The sequence below is a fragment of the Biomphalaria glabrata genome, chromosome 10 (assembly GCF_947242115.1).
Source record: "Biomphalaria glabrata chromosome 10, xgBioGlab47.1, whole genome shotgun sequence".
Taxonomy (NCBI): domain Eukaryota; kingdom Metazoa; phylum Mollusca; class Gastropoda; family Planorbidae; genus Biomphalaria; species Biomphalaria glabrata.
The window spans coordinates 13109896-13127195 of NC_074720.1; the positions used below are offsets into that span (position 1 = coordinate 13109896).

The 17300-nt window shown below is 36.6% G+C and overlaps 1 protein-coding gene across 1 annotated transcript in view; it reads left to right on the forward strand.

Moving 5' to 3' along the window:
* Window positions 1-15983, forward strand: part of LOC106062599 (F-box only protein 39-like) — a 29685-nt gene extending 13702 nt beyond the window's left edge. The window contains exons 4-10 of the mRNA XM_013220898.2: window positions 4522-4767; window positions 5488-5637; window positions 6934-7115; window positions 7781-7918; window positions 9229-9308; window positions 12948-13171; window positions 14322-15983. Coding sequence (XP_013076352.2) covers window positions 4522-4767; window positions 5488-5637; window positions 6934-7115; window positions 7781-7918; window positions 9229-9308; window positions 12948-13152 — 1001 coding nt within the window. The 3' untranslated portion in view covers window positions 13153-13171; window positions 14322-15983. The remainder of the gene's footprint in view (window positions 1-4521; window positions 4768-5487; window positions 5638-6933; window positions 7116-7780; window positions 7919-9228; window positions 9309-12947; window positions 13172-14321) is intronic.
* The last annotated feature ends 1317 nt before the right edge of the window (window positions 15984-17300 follow it).

Here is a 17300-nt window from a genome sequence, read left to right on the forward strand (position 1 = left end):
AACCAACGTTAGACTATCTATGACCAGCGTTCATCTGACTCAAGGAAGATTTGATAATGTACCTAAGGCGTGTCTAACTGCAAGATCCACAGACCTAATTGTTTATGTTTTATCTCTTTGGATATGACATACCTTTATTATAAAACAATAATAATCCACTCTAGCCCTACAATTTATGTCTGGAAGAAGTAGAGTTCTTTAGTGCTTGTATATGTTTACCAAAGAACAGTTTTAGTAGATCAGATAAAAAAACTAAAATATGTCTTACATTTCTACAAAATCGATGCATTGAAACAAATGGAGATCATAGAGATCAAAAGTGATCTAATAATAGTGAACATTTGGTGAAACTGCTCAACATGTATTTTGTACATGAATCAAATCTTTTTTGCACCAACATTATATTTTTTTTATCAATTTATTTTTGTTCTCTAGGAAACTCTTGGGTTTTGCAGTATTTGTTTAATACTGCAGTTAAGTATCCTTTTTTTTTCTAATACCATTAAATTTAACTATTATGTATAATTATTAAATGTATATAATCAAGTATTATGTATGGTAATTACATTTAAGTAACACAGTTTTATGTATGGTCATTACATTCATGTATCCAAGTAGTATGTACAGTCATTACATTCAAGTAGCCTATCCAAGTTATATGTAAAGTCATTACAATTAAATATCAAAGTATTATGTATGCTTATTACATTTAGGTAACCAATTATTATGTATGCTTATTACATTTAGGTAACCAAGTAGTATGAATGGTCATTACATTTAAGTATCAAAGTATTATGTATGGTCATTACAATCAAGTATCCAAGTATTAGTATGTATGGTCATTATAATTAAGTATCAAAGTAGTATGTATGGTCATTACATTTAAGCATCCAAGTAAAATATATGGCCATTACATTTAGATAACCAAGTATTATGTATGGTCATTACATTTAGATAACCAAGTATTATGTATGGTCATTACATTTAGATAACCAAGTATTATGTATGGTCATTACATTTAAGCATCCAAGTAAAATATATGATCATTACATTTAGATAACCAAGTATTATGTATGGTCATTACATTCAAGTATCCAAATTATATGTATGGTCATTACAAGTATTATCTATTATCATTACATTGAAGTAACCAAGTGTTATGTATTGTCATTACATTTAGGTAAAAATGGTTTATGTATGACTATTACATTTATTATATGTTCTTTTTAATAATGCTATGTATCTCTTTGTGCCATTAGTTCTTTTGCCTTCTTAGCCAAAAAAAAATGTTATTTATGATATTTGTTTGAAAGGCATTGATCATGCATTAACTGATTTTTATTAACTGATGGGAATGAGATAAAAGTTAAGCAATCCAGTAGATTGCTAGCATTTCTAAGTAAAGTAATGAAATGTCTTTTAAATATAGATAAAAAAAAATATTTAGCTGTGCAAGTTCAGTTCTTTTTCTAGGCTTATATTCACTATTACTAAGGGCTAAATTCTAAACATTGTATAAAGTAGTCAAATGTGTGAGTAATATCATTAGGACTTTTACAGTAACACTTAATGTAATTGTACTTTATAAATTGATGACTACATAGCTGACATTATATCTTGTTAGTGTGTCTGTTTCACAATGAGTTGAATGTGTGTAAGCAAGTTTCTATACAAGTTAATGTCTTCAAGTGAAAGTAAAATGGTAGAAATAAAAATATTCTATTAATATTTATATTCAATATATTTCACGTTCCTCAATGAATTAAAATCATTTAAGCTTTTATACTATACAATAGCTCTCTTTTTTTTTTTTAATTTTGTTTGCATCTAATGTTGTTTTTAAAAAAAAATCTTCTTTAGTAACTAAAGGTTTTCACATTATAACTGCCATCTGTTGTTTGTTTTTGGTTACATCTAATGCCATTTGAGAAAGATTGTCTTTTAATATTATTCAACAAATAATGGTGACCAAAAAGCTTCTTTTAATTGAAGTTAGAATTATTTCATTTCATTTTCCTTTTATTGCCATCAAAATGTAATTCCTAATTAAAAGAAAATCAACTTGTATAATCTTTAAATAAATCCGTAGCATCTGCTAACCTTGCAATTATGAACACATGGTCCTGCTCTTCGGTTGTCCACTAAATACTTTACGACAGTGTATTATATTTTTAAAAATCCATGAATGTAGTCATGTTTGTTTCAACCAAATTTCAGTAAGTAATAAATTAAATGCATTATAGAACCGAGCTAGGATCGGTCATCCCGGTACTTACTTGTAATCACAACAGATTTCCAATATGGATCAACAGATTTAAGTAATCAGTCTTAGTCCTAGTCATAGTAGGTAAAGCTCAATCGTCGAAGATAGAACTCCACCCTTCCACCCCCAGTACCACAGCGGAAAAATTCTTCATCTTTATCTTTTTCACAGGTTTTAAGGATCGTCCATGTTACCCTGTGACCCTGTCTCCCCTGTGACCTTGTCATTTTTTGTAAGCCGGTTGTGGGTGTGGGGAGTAGGATATCCCAGTTCAATATGAGTTTATCTGTAGACATCGTTCATAACCGCAGAACTAAACATAATTACTACATGCTATATAGAATATCTCAACATAATTACTACATGGCAGTACATGCTATATAGAATATCTCAACATAATTACTACATGCTATATAGAATATCTCAACATAAGCTAGATTTGTGAGGCAGAGACTATTAGGAGATATAATCATCTGACATATTGACTTGACTTGCAGTGGAGTAAAAGTCCGCAACAACCATTCGCCATAGGACTATATTCTGAGCTATTCCCCTCAGCTGGGTCCATGTCCATCCTGACGTCATTGTCTTGGTCTAATGTTCATCTCTTTGGTCTTCCAGCCTTTCCCTTCCCCAGTGGGTTCCAGTATAGAGCCTGTTGTACAATGCTTTCTGTAATTTTGCGCAATCTAAGTCCAATCCAACCCATTTGCGTTTTCTGTTTTCTTGCTCTATCGGTGCTTATTATTATATTTTCCTCGTAGACTATTGTTTGACAGTTTATTCCGCCATCTAACATCAGTTATGTGACGCAGACATTTGTTAGTGGATGCTTGGAGCTTGTCCATGTTGCTATTTGTTACTTTCCAAGTCTCTTCACCATATATAAAAGAATTGCTTTAACATTTGTGTTGAAGTTGAGGATTTTATTTTTTAAGATGGACTGTCTACATATATGCCTATATTGCTTGAGACTGTCTACATATATGCCTATATTGCTTGAGACTGTCTACATATATGCCTATATTGCTTGAGACTGTCTACATATATGCCTATATTGCTTGAGACTGTCTACATATATGCCTATATTGCTTGAGACTGTCTACATATATGCCTATATTGCTTGAGACTGTCTACATATATGCCTATATTGCTTGAGACTGTCTACATATATGCCTATATTGCTTGAGACTGTCTACATATATGCCTATATTGCTTGAGACTGTCTACATATATGCCTATATTGCTTGAGACTGTCTACATATATGCCTATATTGCTTGAGACTGTCTACATATATGCCTATATTGCTTGTTACTTAAAGAATATCTCGACATTGACAACATTTACGTGTACTTAAACAAAACTAGAGCAGCGGTTCTCGTTCTCTGCGAGGGAGGCCTACTTGCGACAAGGTTTCTAAAGACGAACAAATAATAGGTAGTTGGGTCAGTTCCTACCCTAGAGAAACTCGTAACCCACTTCCCCCCCCCCCTCCTATTCGGAGGTAAAAAACTTTTTCACTTGTAAAAATATTGGCAGTGCTTTTAAGAAACCGTGACACGGTAGAACTGATGCAAATAAATGATCGTGATACCCAACCTAATTCAACCTGAGGGGCCAAATTAATTTCCGACACTCATGTCGCGGGCCACATGACCGAAAAGGTACAAAAATGGAAAGAAACTGATCTGAAAGATTTTTCATAGAAACTGTTGATGTAGTACTTATTACTTACTGTACTTACATTAATTAATGGCATATCAGAATGATTTTTTTTTCGTCGGAAACGGCTTCATTTCTACTTAAAAAGTGAGTAAAATTATTGGTAGCTAGCCAACGATTCCTTGTCTCTTTTTGGTAAATATTCCCATCGTTCCATTTTCTAGGCGTAGTTTAAAAATCTTTTTTTAGTCGCGGCTCAAACCAAGGTCATTGTGCCAATCCATCAGAGTGCTCTAACGTAGCCAAGATACATTTCTGAAAATTTTCGTTTTGGAAAAGGCGTGTGGGGGGGGGGGGATTTACTACTCTTCGTGCCGACGTTTCGGTGGGCTGGATGGAACCACGTCGCGGGCCGGATCTGGCCCGCGGGCCGTATTTTGGGCATCATTGGTTCAGTTGTTAGAGATCTTCGGAAAAAAAGCTGGTGAAGAGCCAGTCTCTCCTTATTAACATTTGGACTTGTGGATCTTGCAACAAAGTCTAGAAAGTTTTATTGTATATGCTGATGATTCATCCCATCGAATTTCCTCTACAGACTCAACCAATAGTCCTATCAACGAGTTCTGTTCACTGCTACACTTGAACAAATTTCTGCAGTGCTTTATAACTTGCGGGAACACAAAGTTAATCGCCTTGAACCTGACTCACTTGAGTTCCATGTCGAATTGGTTCAAATGGCTGTGGAATGAGGACCGTATGGTGGTTTTGTACGAGCTGCTGGCTTGTCAAACGGACTTGAAGTACTTAAACCTGTCAGGAGCCGAGTTAAAACAAGAGCAAGGTTAGACTTTCACTTTGGAATTTTGAATACTTAAAAGTTTGTGTTAGTTATCTGGGTAATACATTGTAGAAATAAATCTATCTATCTATCTATCTATCTATCTATCTATCTATCTATCTATCTATCTATCTATCTATCTATCTATCTATCTATCTATCTAACTGTCTATCTGTCTGTCTGTCTGTCTGTCTGTCTATCTATCTTTCATTTAATTAATCCGCATTAGGCACCGGGGAAAATATTCAGCTTTTTCTTGCCAAGAGTAGGTTGACCATGTTTCACTACCATATAGTAGAGTGCTCATCACACAGCTCCGGTAGATTAAGGTTTAAGGCATATATATATATATCACACCCCGGACACAATATTTTTGTAATGCAGCTTTCAATAGAAAAGGGTTCCACATCACTGCTCACGATATTTAACCAGATCCCAGTGAGTTGTGGATAGCAACGTGCTGTTCAATGACGTGGAAATACTATTTATACAATACTTTCATCTTACTTCACCCATATTACATATTTCTACGTTATTGTTTGTTATGATGTCTATTTATTGTTTTATTTTTGGTTTAAATCAATCTACATTTCTTTCTATTAATATATATATATATATATATATTCTTTTTCTTCTTTTCTTTATATTTTAAAATTATGATTTTAAAAACAATCTCATACGCTCTTTACTACACTTATTTTTTCAATCTATTCCTTCCCTTAGGTTTAGCCTTGCTGGGCGCAGCAGGTCAACGCTGTGGCACGACGATCCAATGCCTCAAAATTGATCACTTCTTTGCAAAAGAGGTCCAGCGGGATAATCAGTTTTCTACTGATTTTACTGTCACCATGGAGCATTTTCCAAAACTAGTTCGTGAGTGGTAACATTTGACGTCATATGTCGACAGAATATATGACGTACAACTAGAACGATGTGTGCGTTCCCATCATCCAGGTTTGATTGTAAGGGAGAGAATGTGAAAGCTTCACGTCCGGGTTGTAACTCTTTATGCACATTTCTACAAAGTAAATGGGGAAATTGTTAGTGATAGCGGAGTGAAATAAACATAATACTTTCGCCAATGTGTGTATTTGTGTGTGTGTGTGTGAGAGAGAGAGAAAGAGAAAGAGAGAGAGAGAGAGAGAAAGAGAGAGAAATTTTTGTTTATAAAGAATTAACCTTATTGCACTTTAAGAACGCTAATTTAAAAAAAAAATTACCACATAAGACCGTATAAAATAGATTACAACTATTACGGTAATTGATTAATTTCTTTTTATTGATTCATATATTGTTAGGTACATTAACAAAATGAATTGCTAAAAGTTTCATAAAGTTTCAGCATGATCCGAAAATGCGTGTAGGAGCAGCAATCTATTAGGAACAAAATCCTACATATTTATATGTCAATACTGAAGGATTAATTTCCCTTGTTGGTATCAAACAAAATAATTAATTACCAGCAATGAATTGACTAATTTTTAAATAATTAATTCATCTCTTCTCCATGCCAATAAATAATTATGCAAAGCTTCAACATGATCCGAGAACAGGTGTGGGAGAAATAACGTGTACAAACTTTTGACCATACAGACAAACAGACAAACACACAAACAAACGGATAGAAAGACAGAATGAGTTGATATATGCTTTGCAATACGTTCTTTTCAATGTCTATCTTCACCACAAGAACAACAACTTTTTAAGGTGAATAGATTTTAAAGCAGGACCTCGTGCATTGGGTTAGACTGACCCCAGGCAAGCTTTGGGTTAGAATGACCCCAGGCAAGCTTTGGGTTAGACTGACCACAGGCAAGCTTGGGTTAGACTGACCACAGGCAGGCTTAGGTTAGACTGACCCCAGGCAAGCTTGGGTTAGACTGACCCCAGGCAAGCTTGGGTTAGACTGACCACAGGCAAGCTTGGGTTAGACTGACCACAGGCAGGCTTGGGTTATATGAAAATGTTTGTATGGAGCGAGTGTACGATTGTGTGTATTGGTAGTGTATAGTTTATATTTTACTGCTATAACTGTTGAAAATATCGAAACATGTCTTTCTACTTCTATTTTTTTTTTTTACAAAACAGAGGATCCACGTGAGGTCCAATCAGGGGCCGCCTCTGAATTTACTTAACTATTTATAATCTCGTTTTCTCTACTTCTGGCAGATTTGACAGTTAGCATTCAATACTTGTCAAACGAACTTCTGAATTCTCTTGCCAACTTCGGTTCTTTAAAATGTCTATGCGTCCATAGCAACACGACAAGAGAATTAATTCAGCCGTCCACTGAATCTTGGGACCATCTCAGGCTTTCGTGCCCAAATCTACAGGTCCATTATATCTTAAAGGTAAGTTGGTGGTTGTTGACCCTAGAGCTGACCAACTCATTTATCTATCAGCAAATGTGAGCTTTGTTTGAAGTTTTGTTTGTAACACTCTTGTTAAACAGCCTTTGAGACTATATACACCAGGGTATATCATAGACTTGTGGCTTGGAGACATTTCTGATGTTTTTTTTTTCTTTTGAACGACTAACTCTCTTTTTATGAACATGACCAGGCCATCGAATACATTTTTTTTTTAATATTAAGCATCCTCGATTATTGACAGTATGTCACATTTGCAATATCTCCTCATTTCTAATTGTGTCAGATTTGATTAATTCTCTATTTCTTTTGACATGTCAATTAATTTTTACTTTAATAATACACTTTAATTTAGATTTTAATATGTGTTTAGTGTAACCCTGTTTTAAAGCTGCTAGCTAGTCTGTCCGGTTGTTCCATGAATGACCCCCGCCTTTGACATTCTAACCACCTTTTCTTTTTCCACGAAGCCTCTATGCCTAGGGATCCACTGTAATGTTACTTTAATATTAAAATTCGACAGTTTATGGTGTGTTATCACGATTAATGTTGTCAAATCCCTTGGTTTTTCAACGGCTTTGGTCGGGGTTGTATATTATATTGTAGTTATGTTCTGTCACTTATCTATATGCTTATGTCTTGTATAGAACATTGGATCCAGAAGTGTATTTTTGAATATACTCACACCTGGCATTCCGTTGACCAGTCTTGAATGGGAGTTGGAAAAATATTGGGGTCAAAACAGTGGCTTGTATTGTTGCCGGTACATTGCTGACAACTACAAGGTAAGCAGGTAGTTTAGGTAGGTCGTCTGTTGACCTGGACATTGAAATAGAAAATCGCAGAGCCATGAAATCTTTTCTAAAATGTTTAGGGATAGAGGATAAAGACAGAAAGAGAGAGAGAGAGAGAGAGACTAAAAGGGAGAGAAAAAGAAAGATAGAGAGAGGCAGACAGAAAAAAAGAGAAAGAGACAGTGAAAATTATATATATATATATATATTGTTACGAATCTCACTATCCAGGCTCTCTGCAAACTGCACCATACACCACCAACTTAAAGAACTTGACAAGTCAGGGCTCCAAAATAACGTAAAGGTTTAATGTCCATAAATAACAGCCAATACTGTACAATTGGCAGCACGTAGAACAGTACAAATAGCTCTGCGATAACAAATATCTCTCTGGCCTCTCCGTCTCGTTCCGGGCTTGCACTGGGTTCAACAGTTCGGGACTGACTTCACACACTTGGGCTCGTTGTGTCGGACTCGATCACAGACCAAGATCAAGACGCCGTTCGTCTCAACTGTACTTGACAGTACTCCGCACTGAACCGTCTTAATGCTCCGTACAGGACCACACCGTTGAACTGTGCTGTAGTCGACCGTGTTCTGAACTCCTGTCGTAAACCCGCTTTCTGAACCGTCTTGACTGCGTCGCCTCCGCTCTTATATAGGGTCCCTACTGGCCTTCTCGAACCGGACAGAACGCCGCTCGATGTTTCTAGGTGGTCAGATGACTACAACTCTCGTGACGCTCCTGAGCTCTGTTCACGACTTCGATCCTTCCCGGACCGCCGTCGATCCTTCCCGAACCGCCGTGTTGACACTCGTCTCGGCTGACCGTCGTAACTCGTCACGGTTGACCGCTCTTCTAGCGCTGGCCTGGGGCGATTTGCGTCGGCTGACTACACACACACCACTACCCCTCTTTGTGCCACCACCAAGTTTATAACAATATATATATTAATATGTTGAATGTTGATATCCTATTTGTATTTACTGAATGGTAGAGAAGAACCCTTGAAAATTCTCTATTTATTTCATGTCGGACCCTCCTTAGTTCCATTGTTATGCAATGTTTATAACTATTGAATTCTCGTCGTTTGTGTGGTGTAAATTATTTGACTTTCTAAGCAAAAAAAAAGATTTTTGTTCTTTCATTTAAATTGGGTTGTCAATCATTCTCAATTTTGTTTGATGTCATTTTTGTTTGTTTGTTTGTTTGTTTGTTTGGGAGGGGTGTGTGTGTGCGCGCGAATCATGATTAAAATGTGTAGACTTATGATTGATATATTTGTGACTATTGACATTAGAACACACTCAAACATTTGGATTTGACTTTGAATGAAACATCGCAATGGTCGTTGGAAATGTATTCAGAGATCGTAGACAAGTGAGTACATTATAGTGAAACTAATGACTAGACTTTATCTAGTCAAGTGAGTACTTTATAGTTAAACTAATGACTAGATTTTATCTAGACAAGTGACTACATTATAGTTAAACTAATGACTAGAATTTATCTAGACAAGTGAGTACATTATAGTTAAACTAATGACTAGATTTTATCTAGTCAAGTGAGTACTTTATAGTTAAACTAATGACTAGATTTTATCTAGTCAAGTGAGTACATTATAGTTAAACAAACGACTAGGCTTTATCTAGTCAAGTGAGTACATTATAGTTAAACAAACGACTAGACTTTATCTAGTCAAGTGAGTACATTATAGTTAAACAAACGACTAGACTTTATCTAGTCAAGTGAGTACATTATAGTTAAACAAACGACTAAACCTTATCTAGTCAAGTGAGTACATTATAGTTAAACAAACGACTAGACTTTATCTAGTCAAGTGAGTACATTATAGTTAAACAAATGACTAGACTTTATCTAGTTAAGTGAGTACATTATAGTTAAACAAATGACTAGACTTTATCTAGTCATGTGAGTACATTATAGTTAAACAAGTGACTATACTTTATCAAGACAAGTACGTATCTAAACAGGTGACTATACTATATGTAAACAAGTAGGTATTTAAACAAGTGACTATACTATATGTAAACAAGTAGGTATTTAAACAAGTGACTATACTATATGTAAACAAGTAGGTATTTAAACAAGTGACTATACTATATGTAAACAAGTAGGTATTTAAACAAGTGACTATACTATATGTAAACAAGTAGGTATTTAAACAAGTGACTATACTATATGTAAACAAGTAGGTATTTAAACAAGTGACTATACTATATGTAAACAAGTAGGTATTTAAACAAGTGACTATACTATATGTAAACAAGTAGGTATTTAAACAAGGTACTAGACTTAATCTAGTCAAGTGTGTATCTAAACACGTGACTATACTATATGTAGACAAGTAGGTATTTAAACAAGTGACTAGACTTAATCTAGTCAAGTGTGTATCTAAACAAGTGACTATACTATATGTAGACAAGTAGGTATTTAAACAAGTGACTAGACTTAATCTAGTCAAGTGTGTATCTAAACCTTATCTTATCTTATATAATACAGACGTTACTTCAAAAAAGAAGATGATTACGTCCTACGCGTCATGCATTTAGTCATGCATATTAACCAATGACTTAAATTCTGCCAAGTCACTGGTTTTCCTGGCTAGCTCAGGCAACCCATTCCATGCTCTAATAGCACTAGGGAAGAAGGAGTATTTAAACAAATTTGTCCTAGCATATGGGACGAGGAATGTGCCTTTATCTTTGTGTCTTTCAGAGTATTTTATTAAATTTTGTTTTTGTATTTGAAGATTATGGTTCAGTGTTTTATGTATTATTGCTACTTTACTTTTGAGCCTTCTGTCCTGAAGGCTTTCTAAATTTAGTGATTTTACTAAATGTGTTACTCTAGTCAAATGTGAATATTCGTTTGTTATGAATCGCACTGCTCTATTTTGTGTCTGTTCTAGTTTCTTAATGTTTTCTCGAGTTGAGGGGTCCCAAACAGAGGATGCATATTCTATTATTGGCCTAACCAAGGTTAAATAACATTTTAGTTTTATGTTCTTATTTGATTTATAGAAATTTCTTTTAATAAGTCCTAATGCTTTGTTTGACAAGTGACTAAACTTAATCTAGTCAAGTGTGTGTCTAAACAAGTGACTAGACGTAATCTAGTCAAGTGTGTATCTAAACAAGTGACTAGACTTAATCTAGTCAAGTGTGTATCTAAACAAGTGACTAGACTTAATCTAGTCAAGTGTGTATCTAAACAAGTGACTAGACTTAATCTAGTCAAGTGTGTAGACTAGACAAGTAGGTACAGAAGAAGTAGCAGACAAAGGAAAGGAAAAAGAAAGAAATCCTTTATTGACGCCGTTAGATAGCCTGCATACAATGTCACAAGGGACACGCCCTCAATCGGAACCCCCAGGCATAGAGGAAGACATACGTTACATAGCGCCAAGTATAGAGGAAGACATATGTTACATAGCGCCAAGTTTAGAGGAAGACATACGTTACATAGCGCCAAGTATAGAGGAAGACATACGTTACATAGCGCCAAGTATAGAGGAAGACATACGTTACATAGCGCCAAGTATAGAGGAAGACATACGTTACATAGCGCCAAGTTTAGAGGAAGACATACGTTACATAGCGCCAAGTATAGAGGAAGACATACGTTACATAGCGCCAAGTTTAGAGGAAGACATACGTTACATAGCGCCAAGTATAGAGGAAGACATACGTTACATAGCGCCAAGTATAGAGGAAGACATACGTTACATAGCGCCAAGTATAGAGGAAGACATACGTTACATAGCGCCAAGTTTAGAGGAAGACATACGTTACATAGCGCCAAGTTTAGAGGAAGACATACGTTACATAGCGCCAAGTTTAGAGGAAGACATACGTTACATAGCGCCAAGTTTAGACGAAGACATACGTTACATAGCGCCAAGTATAGACGAAGACATACGTTACATAGCGCCAAGTATAGAGGAAGACATACGTTACATAGCGCCAAGTATAGACGAAGACATACGTTACATAGCGCCAAGTATAGACGAAGACATACGTTACATAGCGCCAAGTATAGACGAAGACATACGTTACATAGCGCCAAGTATAGACGAAGACATACGTTACATAGCGCCAAGTATAGACGAAGACATACGTTACATAGCACCAAGTGTAGACGAAGACATACGTTACATAGCACCAAGTGTAGACGAAGACATACGTTACATAGCGCCAAGTATAGACGAAGACATACGTTACATAGCGCCAAGTATAGACGAAGACATACGTTACATAGCACCAAGTGTAGACGAAGACATACGTTACATAGCACCAAGTGTAGACGAAGACATACGTTACATACCGCCAAGTATAGAGGAAGACATACGTTACATAGCACCAAGTGTAGACGAAGACATACGTTACATAGCGCCAAGTATAGACGAAGACATACGTTACATAGCGCCAAGTATAGACGAAGACATACGTTACATAGCGCCAAGTATAGACGAAGACATACGTTACATAGCGCCAAGAATTGAACGCGGATGCCAATGAGATTGGAAAGACTTGGGAGACTGTTGGACTGGAGATACTCGTCCAGAACCGAGACGCCTAGAGTGAGTTGGTTGTTGGCCAATACGCCCTAGGTGGGACTAAAGGCAGCGATGAGATGTCAGGTATCCAAATGACGACACTATTTCTAAAGAAATGAACAGACTATATCTAAACAAGTGACCACACTCAGGGGCGTACCTAGGGTGGGGGAGAGGGGGGCTTATTTGAAAATCCCCCGGGCCCCCACTTGAATGGAGCCCCCAAAGTGTCCGAAATTTGTTTTTACTCTAAATATTACGTCATTATCTCATATCATGATGTCGAATGTCAAAATGCAGGGGCCCCTAAAGATATCAAGCTCCCAGGGCCTCCAAATCCCTAGCTATATATATATATATATATATATTTAAAGACGTAACTTTCTGCTTGTTTTGTTCAACGATATTTCTCTTTCTGCTTATGATCCCCTCTGCCCCAGATGTACCAAACTCAAAGCGCTGAATGTGAAGTCCTCTGACAGTACCTCAAAAACATTCAAGTCTGCTATGAGAAAATGTGTGCGTAAAACAGTGAATGGTCAAGCAAAGAATGAGATCGGCCAGTTCACTCTGAACGGGGTCAATGTTCCACAGGGGCAGTCTTGGATCAATAACATTTTGGAGTGGGTGCTGGGCACATATTGATTAGTTCTTCCTGTATCAGGTAAATAAGAGCTGATGCAATTTAGTACTTTCTCTAACAGGTAAATAAACTTTGGGACACTTAAGATTAGCTCTTCCAGTATCAAATAAATAGGAGCTGAAACATATTGATTAGCTCACGATTAGCTTAGGTAAATAATGAGTTGAGGTTCTTTGTTCGTGACGGACAAAGTAGCGAAAGATAAAATAGCGTCGTCAAAATAGCGCTGACTACATTGAGATGATAAAAAGGGCCAATATTTGTTACCTTATTTGTTAACTTTCAAGCTTCCCGAAGGGTCGAAGGCTCCTGTTTTTTCTTTTCAGATTGATTCCCAAAAGTGTTTTCCATTTATAGGTTTTACCGAAAAGCAGCGGGTTTGAATTAGGGGATTTCCTTCAAGGTAGGTGCTCAATCAAAGCCACTGAGCTTCTCCAACCAGATATTTTCTGGTTTAGGTACCACAAGCAACGGCAGAAATCCGAGCACTCATATTGAGAAGTAGTGAAAATCTTGAGAGGACTCCGAGAGGGCCCGTGGTGTCTGGCAGTGTATGCGTCACCCAGATCGCGATGATCGGTGGTGGCGGTTCGGTTGAGGAGGTCAGACCAGGCAATCATTGCGTAGTGTAGGAAGGAACACTCTGTTCTATTGGGGCATAATTGGTCCGGTTCCATCCGAACTATGATCCCGATGCCCTCACTGTGGAGAGAGCGTCGAAACAGTGTCGCATAATTTTTACGAATGTCCACAGCTCCGAGAGGTAAGGGGGGGGGGGCAGGACGGTCACTAGATCTGTATGGGGGTTACGAGGTATTACTACAGAGACTTACTGGAGTCCTTCCTGCTCTGTTCCCAACCGTAGTGTATCTCAGCTTTAGGTACTAGTTTCTCGCCTTTGACCCTTCTTCTGTCAGTGTTAATAGTTCTGCAGGGCTGAATATCTGAGCCAAACTTAAATGGCCAAGAGTGGACTGGTTACCAAGGCAATAAGAGACACGTGCCATTAGAAGCATTTTATAGGTAATGGAACACGTGTACTTTTAGCCACATTCACTTCCGGCAATAACAACATTATGGAACCTTTAAAATGAAATCCAAGTCATTATATTTTGACTGCAAATCTTTTTTGGTGTCACTGTGACATAATGTTCTGTTTGTCCTCTTCCAGGAGACCATTTTTAAAATTGAAATGTTTCATAGCAACGTTACTCCTACCCACTGTGTCTTTCACCTCAACTTGAACCTTAAGATTTGCATTGGTTTAGAGACTGCATGCGGAGGGCAACTTCAGCATCATTGATGGTCTACACATCTTTCACGTTTGAGAGCTTTGAACCATTTTTTTGTTTATCCGCTTCATCACTTGACCTCAACCTGGTTAAATACAGGATATTGTAATGTTTTTTTTTTTAACTTCCATTTTTGTTTCATTGGTCAGAATGATCACGTGCTTTTTCATTGTTTATTATCTTTTATTCTTTTTGAGGGATTAATTCGATCATTATCTCTTTTCGTCCATGATTACAAAAAAAAAAAGCAAGTTATAAAAATTCGTTTGTCAAAGTTATAAGAAATCGTTTATCAGAGGCGTAGCTAGGATGGGGGGGGAGGAAGGGGGAGAATTTGAAAATCCACCAGGGTCCCCACTTAAGGGGTCTCCCAAATGAGTGCTTTTTACATTAAATATTAAATATTACGCAAAATGCAGGGGCCCCCAAAGAGTTCAAGTCCTCCAGCCCCCAAATGAAGGCAAATTCCTAGCTACGCCCCTGTTGTTTATATATATATATATTTAAAAAGGACAAACATATAATAAATATTTAATAGAACCGTAGACCCGTTCTTTGTTATTTTGCAAAGTATATATTTACACACTTATTTACAATTTTTAGACAGTGCCTTATACTCGTCATTTAGAAGCATATATGTATATTTGTATATATTATAAGTATGATATGAATTTCTCTTAGAGAAATTAGAGCCTCAAAGGAATTGAAATTGACCCTTATCAGTGAACGGCTTTATCAGTGTCAATATTAGAAAAACATATAGGTCACTGCTGGGTCCTCTTTGCCACTTTAAAAACTTAATTCACTCGGAAGCTTTACACTTCAATATCTTTGTGGTAGAGTTTAACTGATGGTAAATACTGCATTTATTTACTTGTTTAACTTTTTTTTAATGCATACATTTGTTGTTCAGTGCTCTGTTCATTTGGTCAAGTATATTTGATGAATGCTGTAGTTCCAACATATAGGAAAGTTTAAATTAGAGATAGGTGTAATAACTAGGGTTATTGAAACCTGGAGTCCTTATTAGACCTTATAGACCCTTTTTCTTGTCTCTGTATTAAACAAATAGAACTCCGCGGATACATGAATGCAATGGGCAAAGAAATCTCTGGGTACGTTTCTTAATAAAATGATCTTTTCGTGTTCAAGTTAAACTTCACAATCGCAATGTCTTTTTTGTTTAGCATTCTGGGAAGTAGCTTTTATCTTTTTATGTTAAGCAGGGGTATATCTCCTCAGCCCAATACATTCACCACCCTACACCCCTTCAAACATACTTCGTAGATCCTATATATGATCTGGTAGGGCCTAGGAATATCTATGAATTACAAAGACAAACAATATGTATCATGTATCATGTCCATCCTATCTATTCTTATCATATTATATCTTATCAATTCAAAAGGTTTAAATAATCACTCTCAGGCGACTGTGATTAAAGTGAGTTTCGTGGCTGTAGTTTAAATTTGATTTCGCCCAATATATTCTAATGTCGTTTGCATTTCGTTTGCAATGAATAAATTTATAAAATGAAATAATTTAGCATGGTTCATTTTCTTGAAATTTGATTTGCCTTTGTTTACTATTTTTTTCTGATAAAATCAAATTACGATTTATAATACAGTTAAATAATAATAATAATGACAAAGTCTTCGATTCGGGGTGTGGTGGTTGAGTGGTAAGGCGATTGGTATGAGCGAGAGGCTTGGGTTCGACTCCTGGTGAATACTGAAATTTTTAATTTCTGGATCCTTATGGCGCAGCTGAGTCTATCAAGCTCTAATGGGTACCTGGCAGAAACAGATGACCTTTACATTATCTGCCCCATAGATCGCAAGGTCTGAAAGGGACCTTTTTTTAAAAACGTCTATTACGAAGGTTAAGGATGCCTGAAGTGTTTCACATGACTACGCAAACCCAGATAAATAAGTTGGACTTGAAATTTTACGTTGAATAGTCAGATAGTTCAAATAAGGCTGTTTGTTAAATCGAAGTGTTTTGGGGGGGGGGGTTATACTCGTATTTACGGGCAGGTCAAAATTATACGTAGGACAAAATGAACAATAAAAACTTCGGACTAAATCAACGGGCGTAGCCGGTGGGTATTGCTAGTCTATTATATGAACACTGAAATAGCGATATATAGTTGCACTAGTATTTCAAGTATAATGGCCCTCTAATAAATCTGGTTTAATCATGGTTTAACTTGATCATATGAAGCCCATAGATCTGAGATCCGGGTAAAATGAACTAAAACGACTCCTACCTGAAGAGAATCATGGATGACCGAAAGCCGCTGAACAAAATAGATGTAAAAAGTCGACCGAAATCTATACCTACTAGCCAGTAGATATAGCTGTTAAATGTTTGCCGTGGTCGAGAGGCTAACTGCGCTTGAACTTGGCTTGGCTTGGCTACCTAGAAGGGGGCTCGAGGTTCGACACCCGACTCGGGCAGAGTTGTGTTTACTGAGCGCCTAAAGGCAGCACGGAAAACCAACTCCTAGATACCCCCTCCCCACCCCCCACCGGTCCACAAATGAGATTGGACCAAAAGCGCTCTGAGCATGCTATAAGCATGAAAGTAGCGCTATATAAAAGCTATAATAATAATAATAATAATAATAATAATTGTTATTTGGCGTGAAGCCGTGAGTGTCGGAGTTTCAAGAAAAAAAAGCAGGCATACATACCTAACATACCTAACCTACCCATGCCATCTATGTGGCCAGCTTTGGACTAAATAGACATTTTGGAGTTAATAGGAAATGAGAAATGTGTTCATCTTCGACTACAAAAGAGAAGCTAGATAAGACTAATGACACAAATAATTTTTAGGTAACAACAAACAATAGC